The sequence below is a fragment of the Sorex fumeus genome, unplaced genomic scaffold, assembly GCF_029834395.1.
Source record: "Sorex fumeus unplaced genomic scaffold, SorFum_2.1 ptg000037l, whole genome shotgun sequence".
Lineage (NCBI taxonomy): Eukaryota > Metazoa > Chordata > Mammalia > Eulipotyphla > Soricidae > Sorex > Sorex fumeus.
Window position 1 is genome coordinate 59,712,411 of NW_026606094.1, and position 23,723 is coordinate 59,736,133.

A 23,723-nucleotide genomic window follows, 5' to 3' on the forward strand; every position below is an offset into this window, starting at 1 on the left:
TAGGAAACCCAAGAACTTAGAGAAGTGTTCAATCCTCATTAACAATACAGACAAATCTTTCTTTAGAAATAAGGTTGTTAAGAGAAAAATAAAAGGACAAAGATTTAAAAACTGCACGGGAGCCTTGTGGAAAGCGGGTTTGAGCCGGGCTCGGGGGGGGAGCAGCGGGGACCTCATGGGAAGGGGGGCTTTGTGGGCCGTCCCCCACGCCCCACCGGGGTCGCCAGCTGCCCCCCACGAGCGGCTCTCCGGCACGGCCACGGCCCCGGAGGCACAAGGACTTAGCACAGAGAACCAGCCGCTTGGAGCAGAAAAGCAAATGGACTTGTGTTGATCCGCGCCACCAAGCCTGCCCGGAGGGGGAAGGGCGTTGACCAGCCCGCCCGCTCCTCTCTGGAAAGAAAGATGGCGGCCGCACGGGAGCCTTGTGGAAAGCGGGTTTGAGCCGGGCTCGGGGGGGGAGCAGCGGGGACCTCATGGGAAGGGGGGCTTTGTGGGCCGTCCCCCACGCCCCACCGGGGTCGCCAGCTGCCCCCCACGAGCGGCTCTCCGGCACGGCCACGGCCCCGGAGGCACAAGGACTTAGCACAGAGAACCAGCCGCTTGGAGCAGAAAAGCAAATGGACTTGTGTTGATCCGCGCCACCAAGCCTGCCCGGAGGGGGAAGGGCGTTGACCAGCCCGCCCGCTCCTCTCTGGAAAGAAAGATGGCGGCCGCACGGGAGCCTTGTGGAAAGCGGGTTTGAGCCGGGCTCGGGGGGGGGGAGCAGCGGGGACCTCATGGGAAGGGGGGCTTTGTGGGCCGTCCCCCACGCCCCACCGGGGTCGCCAGCTGCCCCCCACGAGCGGCTCTCCGGCACGGCCACGGCCCCGGAGGCACAAGGACTTAGCACAGAGAACCAGCCGCTTGGAGCAGAAAAGCAAATGGACTTGTGTTGATCCGCGCCACCAAGCCTGCCCGGAGGGGGAAGGGCGTTGACCAGCCCGCCCGCTCCTCTCTGGAAAGAAAGATGGCGGCCGCACGGGAGCCTTGTGGAAAGCGGGTTTGAGCCGGGCTCGGGGGGGGGGGGGGAGCAGCGGGGACCTCATGGGAAGGGGGGCTTTGTGGGCCGTCCCCCACGCCCCATCGGGGTCGCCAGCTGCCCCCCACGAGCGGCTCTCCGGCACGGCCACGACTCCAGGACACAGAAACCAATCTCTTAACTAGCTAACTTTTAATAGAAATTCTTCCAGGGTCAATAAGTAAAATAGCAGAAATTCAAAACCGCGCGGCCGCTATCGCGGCCGCGCGACATCATTTTATTCTTAAACCAAGTTGTAGAAAGCAAATCATTTCACAACGCTGTTTCAGCATGTCTGATTGGGGGGGGGGGGGGTGGGTCGTAAACTCTTAACAATAATTGTGCATCTTCTATCGAAATAATCTATCTAGTCAAAGTAGATAGAGTATTAACTAGAACTCATCTACCTCACAAGAATTGGGAGGGGTGGGAGGTGGGGGTCTATTGGGGTTCGGGGTTAAAAATGAGTATTGGTAAAGGGAAATGTGTTCGGTATCTACATGATTGAGACCTAAACCCGAAAGCTCTGTAACTTTTCCCACAGTGATTCAATAAATAAATAAATTATTAAAAAAAAAAAAAAAAAAAAACTGCACTTTAGCTGCTAGAGAGATTACTCAGTGTGGCTCCTGCTTTCAAGGGTCCAACCTGGGTTTTCTCTCCAACTCCATATATGGTCACACAGCACTGCCAATAATACTCCTGACTCTGCTAAGGGATCAAGTGCTGAGCACCAATAAGTGTGGCCCCCACACCAAACCAAACCAACCAAAATTTTTACTTTAACAAAGGTGTTCATATTTTGGAAAGAAGCCAACAAAAAACAGAATTTTGAAAAAAACCAAGAATTTTTTTAAAAAAAGAAAAAAGACAAAAACCAAGAAAGACCTTCTGTTTTATGAGCAAGACTATCATTTACTGGCCTCGAAGAGCAGAGTAAGGTATTTAGCAACTGCTTTAAAAGACAAAGAAACAATGGAGACAACAAGCTCAGATAATTTCTTCCAGAAATCTAACAGAGAATAGAATATAAAATAAAACTCTAGCTCCAGTGAGAAACAAAGAGATCTCAAGACAAAAGACACACATCATTAGCTTTTAAACTATACTTAACTATAAATCCCCTTTAAGAATCTAAAATGAATACTTTGGTGTTGGGGGAGAGGTGCAGTAACTTTGTACAGCAACATTATAAACACTACTGTAAATTTACCTACAATAGAAAAAAAATTTAAAAAAGCTAAAATGCAAATATGTTATTGAATTGAGGTATACACCTTAGTAACTGTAATCTGACAAACACACTCCAATACTTCAGGAACAGAGAGATCGGAAAAAAATCAGCTGTATCTATTACTTATTGAAAATTATTTAATAATTCAGTTACTAGATATTAGAAATGAGTTAACTTTTTCTCAGCTTACAAACAATTTTGTGTATTTGTTGTGAGTCACAAAATTTTAAAAGGTTTCTCCCCTCATCCAAGCATTTTTGAACTTCTGGTAACTCCCAAACCACAATACTATATTTATCCCAATTATCTGGTCTGCATGTGTGAAAACAAATATTGAACTAAAATGACCCACAAAACAATTTAACAAGATTAGATAATCATCAGCTAGACGCAGAATAAGATTAAAAGGTGAGTTAATTAGCAGTGACTAAATGGTTATTGTTTTTTCCAAAGTTAACAGTGACAATCTTTGAGGAACTAGGCAAATACAAACAAAATAAACATCACAGGATATAATGAGGGAGGGAAAAAAGCAACTAAAAATATGAATAAACAACAACAAAGAAAGAAAAGGTTTGTAAAATTAAATGTGAGTAACAATGTAGGAATATTAATAGTGGTTTCAAAGTAATTTTACCAGTCTCTTACCAGTATCAGAAATGTAAGCATGAAGCTGTACTGAGTCATCAGTAGATACATTTGAAAGGTCATCTAAAGACTAGGAGGGGAAAAAAAAATCAGTAAACATTTTAGTTTTAATGATATAGAAGTGTTAAAGAACTCAGTATATGTACAACTCAGTTTTATTCCCTGTAAGTTTTATATTATTTGTATCATCCTCTACGCCCATCCCCAGACTAGTCATCTATATTGACCAATAGAAAAATAAATGATTAGGAAAACACAACAAAGTCAGAAGTCAATTTAATCCATCAGATTATTTGCTCCAACTTTACTGTCCATACACTACAACTTGTTACATTTTTCAGTCACATGCACCATATGGCAATGAAAGTAAAATGTAGATTCAAGTTGATATTTTTTAATTTATATTTTCATTTTTAAATGTTAGAATAAACTATAATCAACTCTATTCTCAATAATTATTCTAATTTAGAAACAATATTTTTGTAAGAATAAATATAGTGGCATCTACATTGTAGTGTTACATGAGAACTAAGTTTAAGATTTATAAAACATTGTAAGACCTCTTAATACACATACCAAAACAACAGGACTATTTTTTATTACTTATAAAAAAAAGTAAATTCAAAGCCTAAGATTATATTTTTAATAATTTCCAAAAATAATTTCATAAACAAATTAATTTTTGTTATTCTTACAGAACCAGAATCAACATTTTATGAGTTATAGTCTTTGTTTAAAATGAAAAGCTTTTCTGCCTCATATAAACACCCAAGCATACATGCAAGATGACATAAGACATTCAAACAATGATGGCAAGATCACAGTGAAAATTTAATTAATATAATAGAATTAAAATTTCTCTCCTTAGGATTGCTTCCAAGGATAGCACTTGGATGGCACTTGGGAATACTGATTTAGGAAAGTTACTCAATCTCTTCAATGAAAACCCTGGCCATGAGTCTTTAATGAGTCTGCAGGGTTTTTTGGTGCTGTTGTCTATTTGGGAACCACACCCAGCTATGCTCATGGCTTATTCCTGGTTCTAAGCTCAGCGATCATTCCTGGCAGTGTTCAGGGGGACAGCTATACTGGAGAGTAAATTTGGGTCAGCCACATGCAAAGCAAATGCCTTAACCCTGTACTACCTTTCAAGTTCCCTGAATGCCTTCTTGATGACATTATTTCAGATATTGTCACACTCATTACTGTGAGGATTGAATCTGTCCAATTTTACTTTCAAAAGAAACAATTTTTAAAAACTGTATGTTTTCCCCAATATATCCCTTGCCTTTATTGATTTGGCTTCCTACCTTTACTGACAGAATGTGACTAGACTATGCTAAGACCAATGAGTACTCTGTATCATGGACTGAACATAGAAGTGGTTACAGGGAACTCCAACATATTATCTGATTCAGATCAGGTAATCAAATCACTTTGTGATTTACAAACTATAGTAGCTGAATAAACTCTGGGTTGCCAATCATTATTAAGGCACCTCAATAACTTCAACGTAACTGCATTCAAAGAAAGCCAAAACTGTGTCTACTGAATGATTGTTAAGAGAAGCAAAATATGATAATTCCTTATTGATGATTCACAGGATTCCCTGAACAAGTGAGGAATCATTAAAGCAGGTCTAGTTCAGACTCCACCTCACTTTCCCGATGGTGTGATGATGTTAAAATCCTCTATGCCTGCTTTACAAGTGAAAACACCCTGAAACAAAATTTAAATCACTCATGTTAAGTGATCAAATGCCCCATAATAAAACATTTTGACCAAAAAAAAGCACCGCTTTTATTTTAATGTGAAAGGCTGAACCTGAGAGGAAATGTAAAATTAGAAAATTTGGATTATTATCTACTAGGGTCATATTCCAATTATAATATTAAATCACAGAAACCATTAAACAATGAAGAAAAAAATGTATTAGGATTGCTCCTATAGTAGCAGTAGTAAAGACAGTAGGAGTTACTCATTATTATTATTTTAAACATATTAACAGATCATTTGCTCGAGCGGGCCCAGTGACGTCTCCATTTTGAGACTTGTTTTCACTGTGTTTGGCATATTGAATATGTCACAGGTAGCTTGCCAAGCTTTGCCGTGCAGGTGAGATACTCTTGGTAACTTGCAGGGCTCTCCGAGAGGGGTGGAGGAATTGAACCTGGCTTGGCCGGGCTGGCTGTACACAAGGCAAACGCCCTACCACTGTGATATCACTCCAGCTCTCATGTTGAGAAAAAAAATAATAAATTTACCATCGATTTGCTTGAGCGGGTCCAGTAACGTCTCCATTGGAGACTTTGTTGTTACTGTGTCTGGCATATCGAATACTATCGGTAGCTTGCCGGGCTCTCCGAGAGGGGCGGAGGAATCGAACTCGGGTCGGCCATGTTGGCTGCGTGCAAGGCAGACGCCCTACCCGCTGTGCTATTGCTCCAGCCCCATGACAAGTCAACAAGCACAGCTATAATTAAGAAATCTTTGTAACGTCAATATTAACTATAGATATTAAATGCTTTTTCTGCTTAGTATATTAAAATAAACTACCATAATCAAGTTGTTATAAATGTAGCTATCTTATTAAAAATTTTCTATGCATTAAAGAGAACCTAAAGGATTCCAGATATTAAAAGGTCTAAATTTAATATTGACTTATGTAAATAATAAAGCACCTGTCCTTAAAAGTGACTTTACAAGCCAGAGAGATAGTACAGCGGTTAGGGAGCTTGCTTGCACACAGTCAACCTGGGTTTGATCCCTGGCATCCCATTTGGTCCCCTGAGCACTGCCAGGTATAATTTCTGAGCCTCAAATATGTAAGGGTCAGGGTTCAAAACAAAGCAGTGCAAATAAATATGTGAACTTTTTCACAATGTCTGAATTTTAATAAGACCTTAAGAAAGATTATTTAGAAATTTTCAGATATCACAACTCATTTCATACTTCTTTTGTAAATACAAGAGTAGAAAAACCGGTACCAATATAGTTTATGTGCATGAAGTGCTAAGTTTACTGTCTCTCATAATACTAATCACTTAAAACTATTAAATATTTGCACTGGAAATACCAATTTTTTGTCTACTACAAATGATTTAACAAACATGACCTAAATCTACTTTTAAATATGTTAAAAATTACATTTCATATTCAAGTTATAGCACAGCGGGTAGGGCGTCTGCCTTGCACGCAGCCAACATGGCCGACCCGAGTTCGATTCCTCCGCCCCTCTCGGAGAGCCCGGCAAGCTACCAAGAGTATTCGATATGCCAAACACAGTAACAACAAAGTCTCCAATGGAGACGTTACTGGGCCCGCTCGAGCAAATCGACGATCAACGGGAGGGCCTTTACTTACTTACTACTTAACATTTCTTTAAAATATTATACTTATAACACTAAATGTTAATTTGGGAGCTTCTAATATGACAATTATATATTGTTATTAAGGTTTAGACTATCAAGTCATTTAACTTCTTAAAGGACCCATACAGTACTTACCAAATTTATGCTTCCTGTAGGAGACCCATTAAAAGATTCTGTGGGAGGGGAAATTAATCTTAGTATATAGTTAAAAAAATAAACTTTTAAAACAACAGCTTTTCCTAAGGCGCACACACAAAGAATAAAAGTCACACAACAAAGAATAAAGAATTTTGTGGTTCAATATTCTCTAATATACAATTCCCCCAAGGTTTATGTTTTTTTCATGCCAGGAATTTCAGCAAATATACCTATGTATATTAGTGGACAACCTACCCCTTAAAAGGCATTCATGTACAGGAGGACAATTATTATTTTCAAAGCATCCTAAGCACTCACCTAATACAACGTAAACATTAAGAAAATACAGCTGAGTGAAAACCTCTATAAAATTACAGAGGTATTTTGCTACTTATTACTACATGGATTAAGAAATGTTAAAAAATTACTTTTTAGTGTGAATAAATTAATATCTAGTTTCTCTATTAAGTTTAGTTATTCTTGGTAGATGTGGCTCAAAATCTTTCAAGGTTAACTCCTTACATTAATACATATCAGAACAAAAGTTGTGTAAAATTTCACATGCAATGTTATTTAATTAAAAATCAACTAAGACAACTTTTTAAAAATTAATGTTAGGAAGTTTATTACTTATACCTTATTAAAATAAATAACAATCACTCCCCCCCTCAATTTTAATTCATATCCAAGTAAATTTATCATAGATAGAGACCTCATTAAACAAATGAGTATGCAGTGTGGAGTAATATTCACAAATAGTCTAAGGTAAATTTCCAATTTCCAACAAGTATTTGTGAATCTGGATTATAAAATCTTCAAAGCAAACTTCTACTTCCAGAAGGAGGCAATTGATAGGACTTTTCAATTTCAACTTTTAAATGTTGAAGAATATTTTTTGGTTGCTCAGATCTCTGGTCATAAAATATAGAAAATTCCACCTAGGTTTCTCTTTGGCATATACTAAGGTGAGAATAAAATGAATGAGCATTCAACATAGTTTAGGTGTTTAAAATAGTTTTCTATCTTCCTTATTCAGTAATATGCTTCCTCCCTTCTCTAGTGGTCTGCCTATCTATTATATCTTCCCACCCAAAAACAAGTCAAGTTAAAAGGAGAATTCAGGAGCAAAGCAAGACATAATTTACATTCTTAATCAATAAAATATAGAAATACAATTTAATCTGGGTCCACTTTTATGTGTGATTTTGATAATTGCCTATAAACACACAGAAAACAAAAAAAATTATTATTTGGCATGTGAGAAAAGTGTAACTGAATTAAAATTTTTAACAAAATACTTAAATATTTTTAAAGATGAAACCACATTCTTTTTAAAATGAAACTAAAAAACTTAGAAATAATGTAATTCTGAATGAAGGAAAGCAATCTTGAAATAAATGAAGTAGAAGAGATGAAGGCAAGGAAGGAAGGGAAGAGAGCATGCATTAAGCAAACCATGAGCTAACTACCTACTGACATTTGTTTATATAGGAATGACACTCTTCGCTAGAAAAGAAAACTACCAGAGGATACTATCATACATAGTATGATTTAGTCCATTATTTTAGACTCAATTAATTGTAAATTGCATTTTAAAAATCAAGAGCCATCACGATCAGTGAATTGTTTCAAAATGTCTAAAAACCAAAGCACCAGAATGTTAAAAATATACTATCAAGAAGCTTAACTAGGCCAGAAAACAAGTTTATGACCAAAAAATGTGAACATCAGGACACTGTAGCACTGTCCTCCCATTGTTCATTGATTTGCTTGAGGGGGTACCAGTAAAGTCTCCTTTGTGAGATTTGTTATTACTGTTTTTGGCATATCAAATTCTAGTTTGTGCACATGCTCTGGACAGAGACCCTAGGCTCAGTCCCTGGCACCACATGGGTCCACAAGCACTGACCTGGGGGTAGTATCTTGAGTTGCACCAGGTGTGACCCAAAAGTTTTTAATATATCTTAAGTTTATGCTATTTGGGATGTTTGAGATGGCTTCTAAATAATTTGCTTCTATTAGCTGTATACAAGAAAACAGACTGGGAGGAAACAACTGAATTGCAGCTAAAAGTCAATTTAGAAGACTTTCCAAGAGCTCTCTTAGGGATCAGAAACCATCCCATAGAAAATATCACTGTCATTTAAAATAATGTATTATTTACAAGCTTACAACTAGCTGATTATGATTCAATTTCTCTTCTTTCACTCAGAATCAAACAGCAAATAATTTTCACAATAAGAAAAAATTTAACTAGTAAATTAAACAATAAAAACATAAGCATCCTCTCTAGAGGTAGAGTTGCTAACCGTCAATTTCATAAGCACTTTGTGAAAGGTTCTTCAAGAGTTAATACTACACAGCGAACATGAGGCATATTACATCTACTATTCAGTTCCCACTGAAGTATTCTTTAACAAAATCCTTAATTATACAATTAAATAAACGAATAATGTGTAACTGCAATTTATAAATAAATTATCCAGTGAGAGTATTAATGTAAAAACCCCAAGATAGTCAATCAATAACCAACATAAAAACTAATGAAGTAAAAGCTTGCTAATATAGGAATTATTAGACATGGAGAGAAAAGGGGAGGTTAGGACACCTTCATAATAAAGGTGCAATTTAAAGTAATATTCATCATCTAACATATCACCATCCTCAACTTATTCCAGTTAATCATATATGTATTTTCCACTTACATTTTACTTGCATTGCTTAGTTTCTTAGTAAAACATAGCAGCAAGTTCATCAAAACATCAATTTAATTAGAGCTAGCAACACTTCTGAATTCAATCCCAGAAAACTGGTCACTGGCTAAGAATTCAGAAAACTGTGCCATATGAGTTGCCTCTAGCACTATTCCTACACAACCGCTTATTTAACACTAACAAAAGTTAGTATTTTAGTTTTAGTCTATAAATTATTTTCAGAGACATCATTTAACTTGACAATGCCTCTTAGGTAAGACAGTACTGAAAGAATTCTGCATTCACAACTGAGGAAAATGATGTTTAAAGAATTAAATACTTAATATCAAACAGATATCAGCAGTAAAATCTAAATACTCTGATAAAGAATCACAGTCTCTTTATTTCTGAAAAAAATCTCAGGAAGATCAGGATGAAAGACTCTTGTATCTTCTTCTACTTCTAAAAGTCTCCCATGCAGTGTAAGATTTAGAAAATACTGGGGCTGGAGCAATAGAATTGCCAGCGGGTAGGGCGTTTGCCTTGCAAGCAGCCAACATGGGTTCAATTCCCAGCATCCCATATGGTCCCCGGAGCACCACCTGGAGTAACTCCTAAGTGCAGAGCCAGGAGTGACCCCTGGGCATCACCAGGTGTGACCCAAAAGGAAAACAAAACAAACAAAAGACTTAGAAAAGTACTATAATCAAGGGAACTGAGCATGGGGAGGGGGGAGAGATGCAACCAGAGTTTAAATGATGCTTTATAGTTTATGATAGGCTCTAGAATCAAAACCTGTTAGCTCATTTAATATTCCCCAAATCCTATTGTTAAAGTATTATTACTGATTAGCAAAAGAGAAACTACCATAAAAATATATAGAAGACCCAACCCAAGAAAATAATCTTCGTAAAAGACTCGAGACTCCCATTTCTAAATAATAAGTTCTTAATTTTCTAGGTATAGTAACTATACTTTGCCATAAACTTATAGATTTTTAAATATAAAAGCAATCTACACTTGGGTTTCAAGTATCTTTTTAATCTCATGTAAAGGATATTTTTCTTATAAGCAGATTAATATACATATTATATATTAATACACATTTATACATATAAATGTGTACTGTAAACCACCTTACCTCCATCACCATCATCTGATCCTCTGAAACTGGGATCTTTTAACATATCCAGCTCAGCTAACATACGCACATAAAGTGCATTCTGTCTGAAGGAAGGGTAAAATCTTTCATCACGTAGCATCAGTTCATATACCTTATTGAAATAAAGTATCAATTACTAATACAAATAATGTTTTAATTTTTACCAAATAAAATTTGTCAAAAGCTATATTGAAGTCTTATATAAGTTTAGACTATATTTGCATGATATCTGCCTCTGCAACAAGACTGACAGATTTATATTTTTTTAATTAATTTTTTTTTTTTTTGCTTTTGCTTTTTAGGTCACACCTGGCGATGCTCAGGGGTTACTCCTGGCTCTGCACTCAGGAATTACTCCTGGCAGTGCTCAGGGGACCATATGGGACACTGGCAATCGAACCCGAGTCAGCCACGTGGAAGGCAAATGCCCAACCTGCTGTGCTATCACTCCAGCCCCCAGATTTATAATTTTTTTCTGGTCACTCCAATACCTAGTAGTACTAAGTAGAGTAAGTCACAAATAGGCTACATATAGTTTTCTAGGAAGTAGTAAGTTCACATATCAAGGCACACATTAAAGGCCAGAGCGATAGTATAGTAGGTAGGGTACTTACCTTGTATATACCCAAGCTTTGGGTTTAATGCTCAGCATCCCATATGGTCCCCCAAGCACTACTAGAAGTAATTCTTGATTGCAGAATCAAGAGTAACTCCTGATGATCGACAGATGTGGTTCCTCACCCTCCCCGCCCCCACCCACCCCACAAATAAAATTGAGGAAGACTGGAGTGATAGTACAGTGGGCAGGATCTGTGGCCCTGCAAGCAGCCAACATGGGTTAAATCCATGTCTCCCCATATGGTCCCCTGAGCCCACCAGGAGTGATTCTTGAGTGAGCATCACTCACCGGGTGTGGCCCCCCAAATATAAATAAATTTGAGGGCTGGAAAGCTCAATGGGCTGGAGCAAAAGCTTTGCATTTAGAAAGCTTGGATTCAATTCCCAGCAACTCCTGTTCTGCCAGGACTGACTTGTGAACAGAGCTGGGAGCAAGCACACCTGAGCACTACAGGGTATGGACCCCAAACTAACAAAAGGGTTAAATTAATTTTAGTCTTGGCACTTATACATCCACCTGTAAAATTTTCAGATTGCTATTAAGCTCATTAGTAATATTCAAATAAAACTACTCAATGTTAAGTATTACCCTTGTTTTTAAAATACAACAACAAAAACAATGGTCTTTTTTATAATAAAAATATTACCATAACTTATCTTATTAGCGATCATTTAACTTTTATAATGCTTCAATGCCTTATAAAAATAAATTATAATCATACAAAATATCTGAAAACATATAATGATACAGTTGTACATAATACCTTCCTTTGAATGTCATCAAAAATTTCAGGGGTAGGATCTTCATGATTCAAAGTATCTGCTAATTTTGCTACCAAGTAATCATCCACAGTAACTCGTGGAGATGCCTAAAAATCAGAGAAAAGTAATAGTACAATGTTGGATTTTTTAAGTATAGTAACATTTCATTAGAATGAGAATTACACAATGGACTTAGAACTGAAAATAATCAGAAGCATATCCATGGTTTGCAAATAACACCCTAACATTTCAGAAGGCTGAAATAAGAGAAACTTTCTTGTTATCATGTAATACATAAAAGATTACACACATTCAAGAGCGATAGCACAGCGCGTAGGGCGTCTGCCTTGCATGCAGCCAACATGGCCGACCCGAGTTCTATTCCTCCGCCCCTCTCGGAGAGCCCGGCAAGCTACCAAGAGTATCTCGCCCGCACAGCAGAGCCTGGCAAGCTCCCCGTGACATATTCGATATGCCAGACACAGTAACAACAAAGTCTCCAAAGGAGACGTTACTGGGCCCGCTCGAGCAAATCGACGATCAACGGGAGGGCCTTGAAAAAAGTTACTTCTCACTAGGCTTCATTTCCTCAATCTATAAAATGAAAATAATACCACATACTGTCACAAAAGAAATCAAGGAGGTCTATGTAAATCCTCTAAGCACAAGATCTGACACACAGAAAAAACTGTCAATAGTTGTGTCTGAACATTCAGTACTGAATAAATATTCAATGTAATTGCTAAAAGAATAAGCCTTGAGTTACTTACAATTTGAATTTCTGAATGGTTTTTGAAAGTGAGTAACTAGCCTCTCCTAAATTTGGTTCTACAATGCCATTAAAATTCCAGTGATATAGCACTCAAAAGGAGAGAGATAACAAAAGGGAATGCCCTGCCACAGTGGTAGGGTGGCTTGGGGGGAAGGGGGTTGGGAGGGATACTGGGACTGGTGGTGGTGAGAATGGGCACTGGTGGAGGGATGGGTATTTGATCATTATATAACTGAAACCCAAGCACAAAAATTTGTAAGTCTACAACTGTACCTCAGGGTATTTCACTAATAAAAACTTAAGAAAAATAAATAAATATCTTACGGTTTAAAAAAAAATACAACACTTTCTACAAGGAAAAAAAATCCAGTGATATGGAAAGAAAGATCTGAAAATTATAATGCTGCCAATCAAACTTTAATCAATTGAAACTTCAATTTGAAATCGCAGACATGGGGCAGGAGAGATAGCAAAGAAAAAGAGTGCTTGCCTAGCACGCGGCCAACCCAGGTTCGATCTCTGACACCCACCATGGTCCCCCTAACCCTCATCAAGAGTGATCTCTTAGTGCAGAGTCAGGAGTAAGTACTAAAAATTGCTTAGTGTGGCCCCTAAACTGAAAAATTTGAAAATTAAAAAAATTAAAAAGCAAGTTCATTCAATAGTTTTCAAATTAAAGTGATGCTTTCAAATATATACTGTGTATATACATATATGTAAATATATATACATATATATATTTGTGCTAGTAAATACACATTATAACATACAACATGATGATTACAAGGAGGGTAATATTATTCCATTGTGTACTATGTGATGTCTTTGGCTTTCTGAGATTACTACTGACATATTTAATTTACACAATTTCATCTGGTAGGTCCCATTAACTACATGTTGTGATGTGGTACTGCTAAGGACTTGGGGTGTTAGGGGCCACTAGCCTACCCCAATGTTACTCTGAGGTTTCCAGGGCCACACCTGCTGATGTTTAGGGGGCAAGCAGTACTAGATCCAACCTAGGTCCAGGAAATGTTAGGCATACACCCTGGTCACTTTACTATCCCAATCCTAAAGTCTGTCCAATTCTTCTGTTTACTTTCTAATTTATAGTATTTTCTATAGGCCTACAAATTTCTATAGAGCTGGCAATTCTAGTCTCTCTTTTAGTCATGATTTTGGTGATGTGTATCTTTCTCACCTGCCTGTCTAGAAAATGATTTGTTAGTATTGTTCAGCAAATAAGTTTTGGTTTTACTGTTTCTAGCTACAGTTTTTTTCCGATTTGACTGATTTCCATTCTTGTTTTTCTTCTTGTTGACCCTCCATTTATTTTGGGTTTCTTTTCTAGGTTTTTAAGAAAAAACAACATAGATTCTTGATTTGAAATCTTATTCTAACTGGAAATTTAAAGATGCACATTTATCTTTTCAGCACTGCTGTATTCCTCAGCTCTGACTTCGGCCTATAAATCATATCAATATTTATATACATTCAATCAAAATTTTCTAATTTTTTCTGATTTCCTTTTGTCTTATAGGTTATTTAGAAACACCTTGTTTATTTTTCTTACAAAATTCCTTCTGTTGTTGATTACTAATCAATTATATTACAATCAAAAGACATGCTTCAAATGACTTCAATACTTTTAAAATAGAACTTGTTTTATGGCCTAATAAACGGCATAAATTGTAGAATATTCCATATGTGCTTGAAAATAAAATGTATCCTGCAGTTGTCTGCAGAAGTATTCTATATATATGTTAGGTCTAACTGACGTAGGTCATTTTCTAATTTTTCTATCAATTAAGAAATCTCCAACTATTATTTCTTAATTACCTATTATTTCTTCCTTCAAATTCCTTCAGTTTCTGTTCAAGTATGGAACTTTGTTATTAACTATAGTTTATATTTTATTATTTTATCAAGCAGCCATTATGAAATGTTCCTCTGTTTTTCAGTAGTGTTTGCCTTAAAATATATTATCTAATATTAGTACATCAGTTCGTTTTGGTTAATTTTGCATGGTTTATCTTTTTCCATCCACTTGTTTTCTATCTAATATGTCTTTGATTCTACAATACGTTTGACCCTCAAATCTGAGTTTAGCAAATAAATTAAATCAATTTTATAGATAACCTGAAAATGAAAATGCAACATAATAAAACTATTATCAGAGTTAAATGAGACAATTTTCTTGAGTTAACTGTGCCTTGCTTAGTAACAGGTATTTGTAGCACTGTAGTACTGTCCTCCTGTTCATCGATTTGCTCGAGCGGGCACCAGTAACGTCTCACAACAAATTGTGATTGTGAGACTTGTTGTTACTGTTTTTGGCATATCGAATACGTCACAGGTAGCTTGCCAGGCTTTGCCGTGCGGGCGAGATACTCTCAGTAGCTTGCCGGACCCTCAGAGAGGGACAGAGGAATTGAACCCGGGTCGGCCACATGCAAGGCAAATGCCCTACCCACTGTGCTATCGCTCCAGCCCAATAGATATTTGTAAGTACTAAAAATATTTATTAATACTGCCAAAAAAAGATAAACAGTAACTGAAGTACACACTCACTTTTTCTGATAAATACTGTTCATAAATTCCAACAGCAGCTGCCCTTAATAGACCTTTTGTTTGATTGGTCTGATGTTTCCCATCTTTCTGACGACTTAATAAAACTTCTAACTGCTGCTGAGCTGTAACCCTGTATCCTTCCACTGTCATCCAGAAGAAGAGATGTGCTTGACCTCCAGTTTGCTGCATGTAATCTATAACACAAAATCCATAATAACATTTATGTAAATGTCAAACATTTCAGAATAATTGCAGCTGTGTGGCAAACAGACTAAGGAGGATTAAAATTTCTAATACTCAAAATCTTACATTTGAAAGTGTTTAACAACTGCCTAGAGTGACAAAATGTTTTGTCATGAACTGGTTATACTAAAACAACCACTACTGGAGGAAACACATATAAAAGCACATTTTTTTTTAAGTTCTCTCTTTTCATGACAATATCTCTAGAGCATAAAAATGCTATGCAAGATTTAATCAGAAATAAATTACCTTACATTCAGCTTCTGCTTGCAAAAAGAATATTAATCACATTAAAAAATATTAAGATCAGGACAATATTCTTTAATAAGTATAAATTTCTATTTTTGATTATCAAAATAAAGAATCTGGGAATTTCATTGATAATTTCCCCCAGATAAAAGCAATTTTGATTAAACATAATAAAAATTTAAAGGTGTATTAAATATTTCTATTTATTAAAATAGCAGAAACGGGCTGGAGAGATAGCACAGTGGGTAGGGTGTTTGCCCTGCACATGGCCAACCCGGGTTCGATTCCCAGCATCCCATATGGTCCCCTGAGCACCGCCAGGAATAACTCCTGAGTGCAGAGTCAGAAGTAACCCCTGTGCATCGCCAGATGTGACCCAAAAAGCAAATAAATAAATAAATAAAATAGCAGAAACAAAATTTCTCCTTTATCTTGCACAAACATGATACAAATAGGTATGTATCCATAGCACATTCTTTTTTGGGGGGCAGGGGTCACACCCAGCGGGGCTCAAGGCCTATTCCTGGCCCTGTGCTCAGGGAATCGCTCTTAGTAGGACTGAGAGGCCATATGGAGTTACAAGATATCAAACTCAGGTTGGCCACATGAAAGGCAAGTGCCCTACTCAGTGCTTGCTCTAGCATGGTATATTCCTGATATAGAACTCTTTCTCAAATAATTTAGATTCATAGTATTATCTCCTAAATTTATTTTTAAAACTACTGAGCAAATGTATAAAAGAGTTATAATACACACAGCCTTCAAACAAATCTTTACTCATATGGTTTCCAAAAAAAGTGGAAACACTTAAAGAAGGAGAAGTATATTTGGTATGCTTAATATTGAGCATTTAAAGTTTAACAATATTTACAAAGATTAACGTTTTCCTAAAATGAATTTACCTACCCATAAAAAACTGTAGTGCCACATTGTCTACAAGAATGCTGTCCAGGGGGACTGTGCAAAGTTTTCCAAAGTTTGCTGCCAGTTTCACAGTATTTATTTCCTTCAAATCAAAATAGATGTTGGTTATCATTTTATCTTTTCTTTTGTTAGACTACTTGTCTATCAATACATAAGTTAAATAAAATAGAGTAAGAGTAAAGTTATTTCTTTCTTATTTAGCGAGTTCCTAAAAAAAATTGTATATAAAATCTCTAATAGACATGTTAAGAGTCATTTTAGTGAATATACATTAAAAGTATGACACACATTCATTTCTATATTTGATTATCAAAATGAAAAATCTAAAAATTTTGTTGATAACTTCCCCCAGAATAAAGAATACAGATTAATGAAGCTAAATGGTCATATTTTCGAAGTTTATCCACATGTCACAAAGAAAAATAAAATTTTATTAGGCTAAATGGTAAAGAGGCATTGCAAATGCTTAGTATATCTAAGAATAAACAAATAGCAGCATCTCTTCTAAGTATAGACTGAAATCTACTGGAGAAAGAGACAATATTTCCAAAGAGCAATTTTTTTCCTATCAAAGTTAAATCTCTATATTCACTACAGGAAATGTATTTTTCAATGTAGTAAAACAAGGCATCTAACTTCATAATTTTAAAAAAGTGGGGGGGGGGGGTGTGGGGGACTGGAGCGATAGTACTATAGAACAGGCAGGGGACTTGCTGTACACATACAGCCAACCCCTGAGTTCAATCCCTGGCCCTCCATATGGTTCCCCCTGGCCCTCCATATGGTTCCTGGAGCCCTGCCAGGAGTGGTTCCTGAGATAGAATCAGAAGTAAGACCTGAACATTGCCAGGTATGTTAAAAACATTACAAAACAAAACCGGCTGACACTGAAAAAAGAACAGGAATTACCTGTGAGGGGGCTATAGATAGAAAAATAAAATGAAGACAATAAGAAATATTTATAATAAAATATAGGGGAATCAATAAGAATGAGATAATACACAATAGCTACAAAGTGCTTTGTTTGCTATGTAAGAGTTATCTGTACACTGCTTGCCTTCACACATATTCAGATTTTCCTCACAGTTTTCTAAACATCTTCACCAAGTTGGAGGTTAGTAGTCATAAAAATGATCCTTAAGAGTTGCTTCTTGCTTTCAATTGTTAGGCAGAACTGAAGAGTTTTTCCATTCACAAAGTATATCTAAAAAAAATTCTATCAAAAAGTTCTGGATGAACTCTTACTATGAAATCTTCCTAATCCAAAATACTTAATCTTCCTATGTCATTCCTAATGTGCAAGAAACACATTTCAACAGTCAGAGCAAAGACTCAAAACCAAAGACTGGATGACAATTCTTCAACCAAACAACCCCCTCAGATAAATGCCAGGGTGGCCAGACTAGTATCCTATGACATAAACTTTGGGCTGAAAAAGAATGTAAGAGACAGCAAAGTTAATTTCTTAATGATCAAGCGATGTATATGTACATCAGGAACAACTCACACTCCTAAATGTATAGGCACCAGCAAAATTCTTAAAATAACTAATAGACTTGAAAAAAGACAATGATGGGCAACATAACAGTAGCTGGAGAGTTCAACACCACTTTGTCACCTCTTGATAGATCAACTAAAGTTCAACAAGAACATACATTATTTAAGGGACAAAACGAAGAGGGAGGTTAGCAAATATATATAGGGTCTTTCATCTTCAAAAGGTCAAATCAAATACACATTCTTTTCCAATGCATATGGGGCATTTTTCAAGATAGACCACATGTTGTGACACAAAACATATCTGCACAAAGTCAAAAGCATATAAATTATATCAACTATCTTTTCAGACCATGATGCACTGAAAGTAGAAGGCAATCACAAAGAGAAATGGAGAACAACAACAAAGAGCTCATTACAGAACAACCAGCGGGTCAAAGAGGAAGTCAAAGAGGAAATTAAAAGATTATGGTAACAAACAAGAATGAGGGCGTTACCTTCTAGAACTGGTGGGATAAAGCAAAAGTCATGATGAGAGGAAAGTTCATTGCTATACAAGCATTCATAAAGGAAGAAAGGAGCCACATAAATAATTTGGCTGAACAACTTAAAAAACTGGATAATGACCAACAAAAGGAGCCCAAAGCAGGCAAGAGGAAGGAAATTTAAGAGTAGAAATTAATGAACTGGAATTTCCCCCCCCCAAAAAAAAATCTGATAAACTGCTAGCAAGACTCACAAAAAAAGAGAGAACCCTAATAAACCAATTAGAAATGAGAGGACAAATCACATCAGACATCATAGAAATTCAAAGGATCATCAGAGATTAACTTGAGAATCTTTATGCCAAGAAATAAGAGAAACTTAAAAAAAAATGAAATTCCTGATTCCTATAACCTCCATGGCTGAACCAAGATAATCCAAAATACCTGAACAAATCTATTACTCTCAAGGAAATTTAAATGGTAATTAAAAGTCTTCCCAAATCAAAAGCCAAAGCCCAGCTGTATTTACTAGTGAATTTTATCAAACCTTTATTGCCAATCCCTCTCAGGCTCTTCTAGAAAACCAAAGAAATAAAAACACTCCCAAACAGTTTCTATGAAGCAAACATCACTCTAATACAACAAACAGACAGAGACAGCAGCAAAAAAGAGAATTACAGGCCAATATCCTTGGTAAACACAGACACAAATATCCTCAACAAAATACTAGCAAATGGAATCGAACAATTCATCAAAAAGATTGTACACTATGACTAAGTATGATTCATCCTAGGAATGCAAGGATGATTTAACATATGCAATTCAATCAACATAACACAACTCACGATCTGCAGGTGGCATTAAAGTATATTCAGAAAATCCTAAAGATGCTACAAAAAAAGTTTCCTAGGAACAATAGACTTGGAAAGTCACAGACTACAAAATTAATATGCAAAAGTCCATGACTTTCCTATATACAGATTAATGAAACAGAAGAAAGAGATATTTTTTAAAAATTCCCATTTACAATTGTGCCTCAGAATATCAGGTACCTTAGAATCAACTTAACTATAGAGGTGAAGGACCTACACAAAGAATATTTAAAAAAAACTATTTTAAGAAATAAAATAGAGCAGAAGGAAATGGAAACACATCCATGCTCATGAACTTGGACAATCAGTATCATCAAAATGGCAATTCCCCCCAAAATATTGTTCAGATTCAGTGCAATCAAATACTTCTAAAAGTCACATGGAACAATAAGCCCCCACCCACCTGAACTGCTAAAGCAGTCCTTGGGAAAGAAGTGAGGCATCATCTTCCCCAACTTCAAACTGTACTACAAAGCAGTAGCAATTAAAACAGCATGGTATTGAAATAGAGATACACCTGCAGACCAACGAAATAAAGCTGAGTATACTGACACAGACCCTTAAATACATGATGAATTAATCTTTGATGAAGGAGCAAAAAATGTGAAGTAGAAAAGTAGAACATGGAAAGTCTCTTCAATAAGTAGTGCTAGGATGGTCAGCTACATGAAAAAAAAAAAAGGATTAAAACCTTGATATCTGACCTGAATCCATAAGGAACACAGAGAAAAACAAAGGTAGACTTCTCCATAACATTGAAGGTAAAGGTATCTTCAAGGATGAAACACCACGAACCAAGCAAGTGGAAGCAAAGATAAACAGGACTAGAATAAACTAAGAAGTTTCTACACTGCAAAGGAAACGATGACCAGGATACAAGGACATTATTTGAAGAAATTATTTATAAAACACTCATCTGATAAAGCGTTAATATCCAAGATATTTAAGGCACTGGTTAAACTTTACAAGTAAAAAAAAAAAAATTCAACCCCATTAAAAAATGGGGAGAAGAAATGAACAGAAACTTCCTCAAAGAAATAAAGATGGCCAAAAGGCACATGATATAGTGCTCTAATCATTAATTATCCGGGAGATGAAAATCAAAATAACAGTGAGATAACATCTCATGTCACAGAAACTGGCACATATCATAAAGAACAACCAGTGCTGGTTTGGATACAGAGAGAAAGGTACTCTCATTCACTCCTGGTGGGAATGCCAATTGGTCCAACCTTTCTGAGAAACAATATGGACATTCCTCAAAAAAACAGAAGTTGAGCTTCCATACTACACACCAATACTACTCTTGGGAATTAACCCTTGTGGCCCAAAAAACAATGTAGAAAAGGCATTTGCATTCCTATGTTCATTACAATACTTTTGACAATAGCTAGAATCTGGAAATAACCCAAATGCCTGAGAATAGATGAATGGATAAAGAAACTATGTTACATCTACACAATGGAGTATTACAAAGCTGTTAGGAAAAATGTCATGAAATTTTCTTATACATGGATGGACATGGAGAGTATCATGCTGAGTGGAATGAGTTAGAGGGAGAGGACAAACAGAAAATGACTGCACTAATTTTTGGTATATTTAAAAAAAAAAACCCACATAGTATGTGAATAATACCCAAAGACAGTAGAAACAAGGACCAGGAGGATGGGTCCATGGTTGGAAGCTTGCCACAAAGTGGGAGGGCAAGTACAGTCAGTAGAGAGAAGGGACCACTCTGACAATGATAGGTGGAAATGATCACTCTGGACTAAAACTGAGTGCTGAAAGGAGGTAAAGTGATATATATGATACCCTTTCAATAATAGTATTGCGAACTAAAGTGTCTAAAAGAAAAATTAGAGAAAGAGAAAGAAAGAAGAAATACGTTTGCCATATAGGCAGCCTGCCAGGGTAGGTGGGTAGGAGGGAGGGAGGGAGGGAGGGAGTCAGGATAGGGAGAAAAACTGGGATCATTAGAGGTGGAAAATGTGCACTGGTGAAGGGATGGATATTGGAACACTGTATGACCAAAATTCAATCATGAACTTTGTAACTATGTATCTCACACTAATTTATAATTTTTTTTCTGTTCTGAGTCACACTCTCCGATGCTCAGGGGTTACTTCTTGCTCTGCATGCAAGAATTACTCCTGGTGGTACACAGGGGACCATATGGGATGCCAGGGATCAAAACACAAGGCAAACTCCCTACCTGCTGTAGTATCGCTCCAGACCCTAAAAAGACATTTTCTTAATAAATACAATAGACCGCATCTTACCCAAAAATTAAATAAATAAATAAATAATATATAGCTGACTAAATAAACGAAGAAGTAAAATATTACAGCATCTTCAGGCAATGCTTTGCTCTCCTTACCTAAGTTTGGTAAAAGTTCACCATGCTATATTGCATATAAAGTTTTTTTCTAAAAGTTCTTTGGTATTATGCGGTAGTGGTTAATATCCTACATTTTGTCAGTTAGACTTTTTAAGTAATACAAAATATTTATAATTAAACATCAATTTTAAAGTACTTACTTTGCCAGACTGTAACCGCTGAATTCTTGAGTCACATACTTTCTTTACAAATAATAAGCTATTTATTTGATTTTTGATAGTGTTGATATCTAAAAACAAAATTATTGATTTTGAGTTACAAAGCTGTAAATCTATTTTTAAATAGACCAAAAATGTGCTTACTGTAATAACCAATATATTAACATAATAACTGATACAACAACCAATGTGTAACTACTATAATAATAACCAATGAAGAGAACAATTATTTGTTAATAAATCTAACTTTAAGTAAAATTTGCTCGAGCAGGCCCAGTAACGTCTCCATTGGAGACTTTGTTGTTACTGTGTCTGGCATATCGAATACTCTCGGTAGCCTGCCGGGCTCTCCGAGAGGGGCGGAGGAATCAAACTCGGGTCGGCCATGTTGGCCGCTTGTAAGGCGAACGCCCTACCTGCTGTGCTATCGCTCCAGCCCGCTCCAGCTTAATTTTAATTAAGTAAAATTAATTAAAATTAAGCCATATTAGTTGAATTTAGAGAAAAGAGCTACAATCATAAGTCCCACGTACAGAAAATTTAATAGTTTAAATTTAGCACATGCTATCATAAGAAAATGACTTCAGTTATAAGGGGGAAATAGTAAGATGACACTATTTATATTTTTTATCAATATATTTGTATTTTATTTATACTAACAAATACTTCTCTCCCCCTCCCCCTTCAGTCATTCCTGACGTTACTCCTGGCTCTTCACTCAGGAATTACTCCTGGCAGTGCTCAGGGGACGATATGGGATGCTGAGAATCGAACCCAGGTTGGCTGCATGCAAGGCAAACACCCTACCCACTGTGCTATCGCTCCAGCCCCGACACTTAAATTTAAGTTTTTTAAAGATACAGTAATCAGTAAAACAAAAAATTCTTATATTTTAATAAATTACCATCATCAGCAGTATCTAAAGATCGAAGATACTGTAATTCTTCTGCTGCCTTATCTCTGACTGCTTCTAGTTCTCCAATATTGTCACTCAATTTAATAATGTTCATAAAGGCCTCATAGTTGCAATTAGAATCTCGGATCTGAAAATAAAGATCATAAAACATGTGGGACTGGGACTCACATATAAAAAGGATGACATACTGAGTGTCTACCACATGACAGTCACAATCACCTAGATCCCAAGTGCTTATAAAATGAAACAAAATGAAAATCTCTCTATTTAATGTACTTACATTCTTGTGAGACAGACTGTAAACAAAAGCCAGTATGCTAGATTGCACACTAAACAATTTGTTAAACATATCTGGTGAAGCCTGGAAGCCTTTATGGGTCAAACTAATCCAAAAGAAAGGAAGAAGACGAACAGAGACAATGGTGATGGAAGATAAACTTAGCAGAATATAAGAAAAGTTTTAGTTTTCACTATAAATGGAACAAACTATTACTGAAGAGTGTTTCACAGAGGAGTGGCAGTCTGATACAAATAAACAGAATTACTGGCAACATGAATACCTCTACTATTTTGTTTTTTTCTCTACTTGCTGTAAAAAATAGAAATAAAACAGTAACTTAAGCTGGATTTAACCAAGCTGTAGTTTTCCTTTATTTGGGACAGAAGGGTGTGGGGTGGGTAAAGGGCTGCCAACAGGCCCTCAGGGGACTCAGGACCTCTTCCATGATTCCTGGGAAATAGAACTAGTAGGACCCTGCTTTGCTGGTGATTACCCAGGCCACTGTGACAGTGCTCAGCAAGGCAAGGACCTTACCTAAACTATTTCTCAACTATTTCTCTGGCCCCAGATTTGTTCATTCTTAATATGGAGCCCAAATACTGTAAAGTATTTGGAGCCCAATGACTGTAAGTGCACAAATGGGACAGGTAAATAAGTACATCAGTTATCAAG

General features: G+C 36.6%; 1 protein-coding gene across 3 annotated transcripts in view; it reads right to left on the reverse strand.

Annotated features, from left to right (window-relative positions):
- SNX13 (sorting nexin 13) overlaps positions 1-23,723 on the reverse strand; it is a 132,449-nt gene that overhangs the window by 32,250 nt on the left and 76,476 nt on the right. For all 3 annotated transcript variants that reach the window (XM_056118048.1, XM_056118047.1, XM_056118049.1), the window contains exons 10-17: positions 22,760-22,898; positions 21,838-21,926; positions 16,428-16,527; positions 15,030-15,223; positions 11,689-11,793; positions 10,286-10,418; positions 6,449-6,486; positions 2,943-3,012 (exon numbers count right to left, since the gene is read on the reverse strand). In XM_056118048.1, the coding sequence (XP_055974023.1) occupies positions 2,943-3,012; positions 6,449-6,486; positions 10,286-10,418; positions 11,689-11,793; positions 15,030-15,223; positions 16,428-16,527; positions 21,838-21,926; positions 22,760-22,898 (868 nt within the window). The remainder of the gene's footprint in view (positions 1-2,942; positions 3,013-6,448; positions 6,487-10,285; positions 10,419-11,688; positions 11,794-15,029; positions 15,224-16,427; positions 16,528-21,837; positions 21,927-22,759; positions 22,899-23,723) is intronic.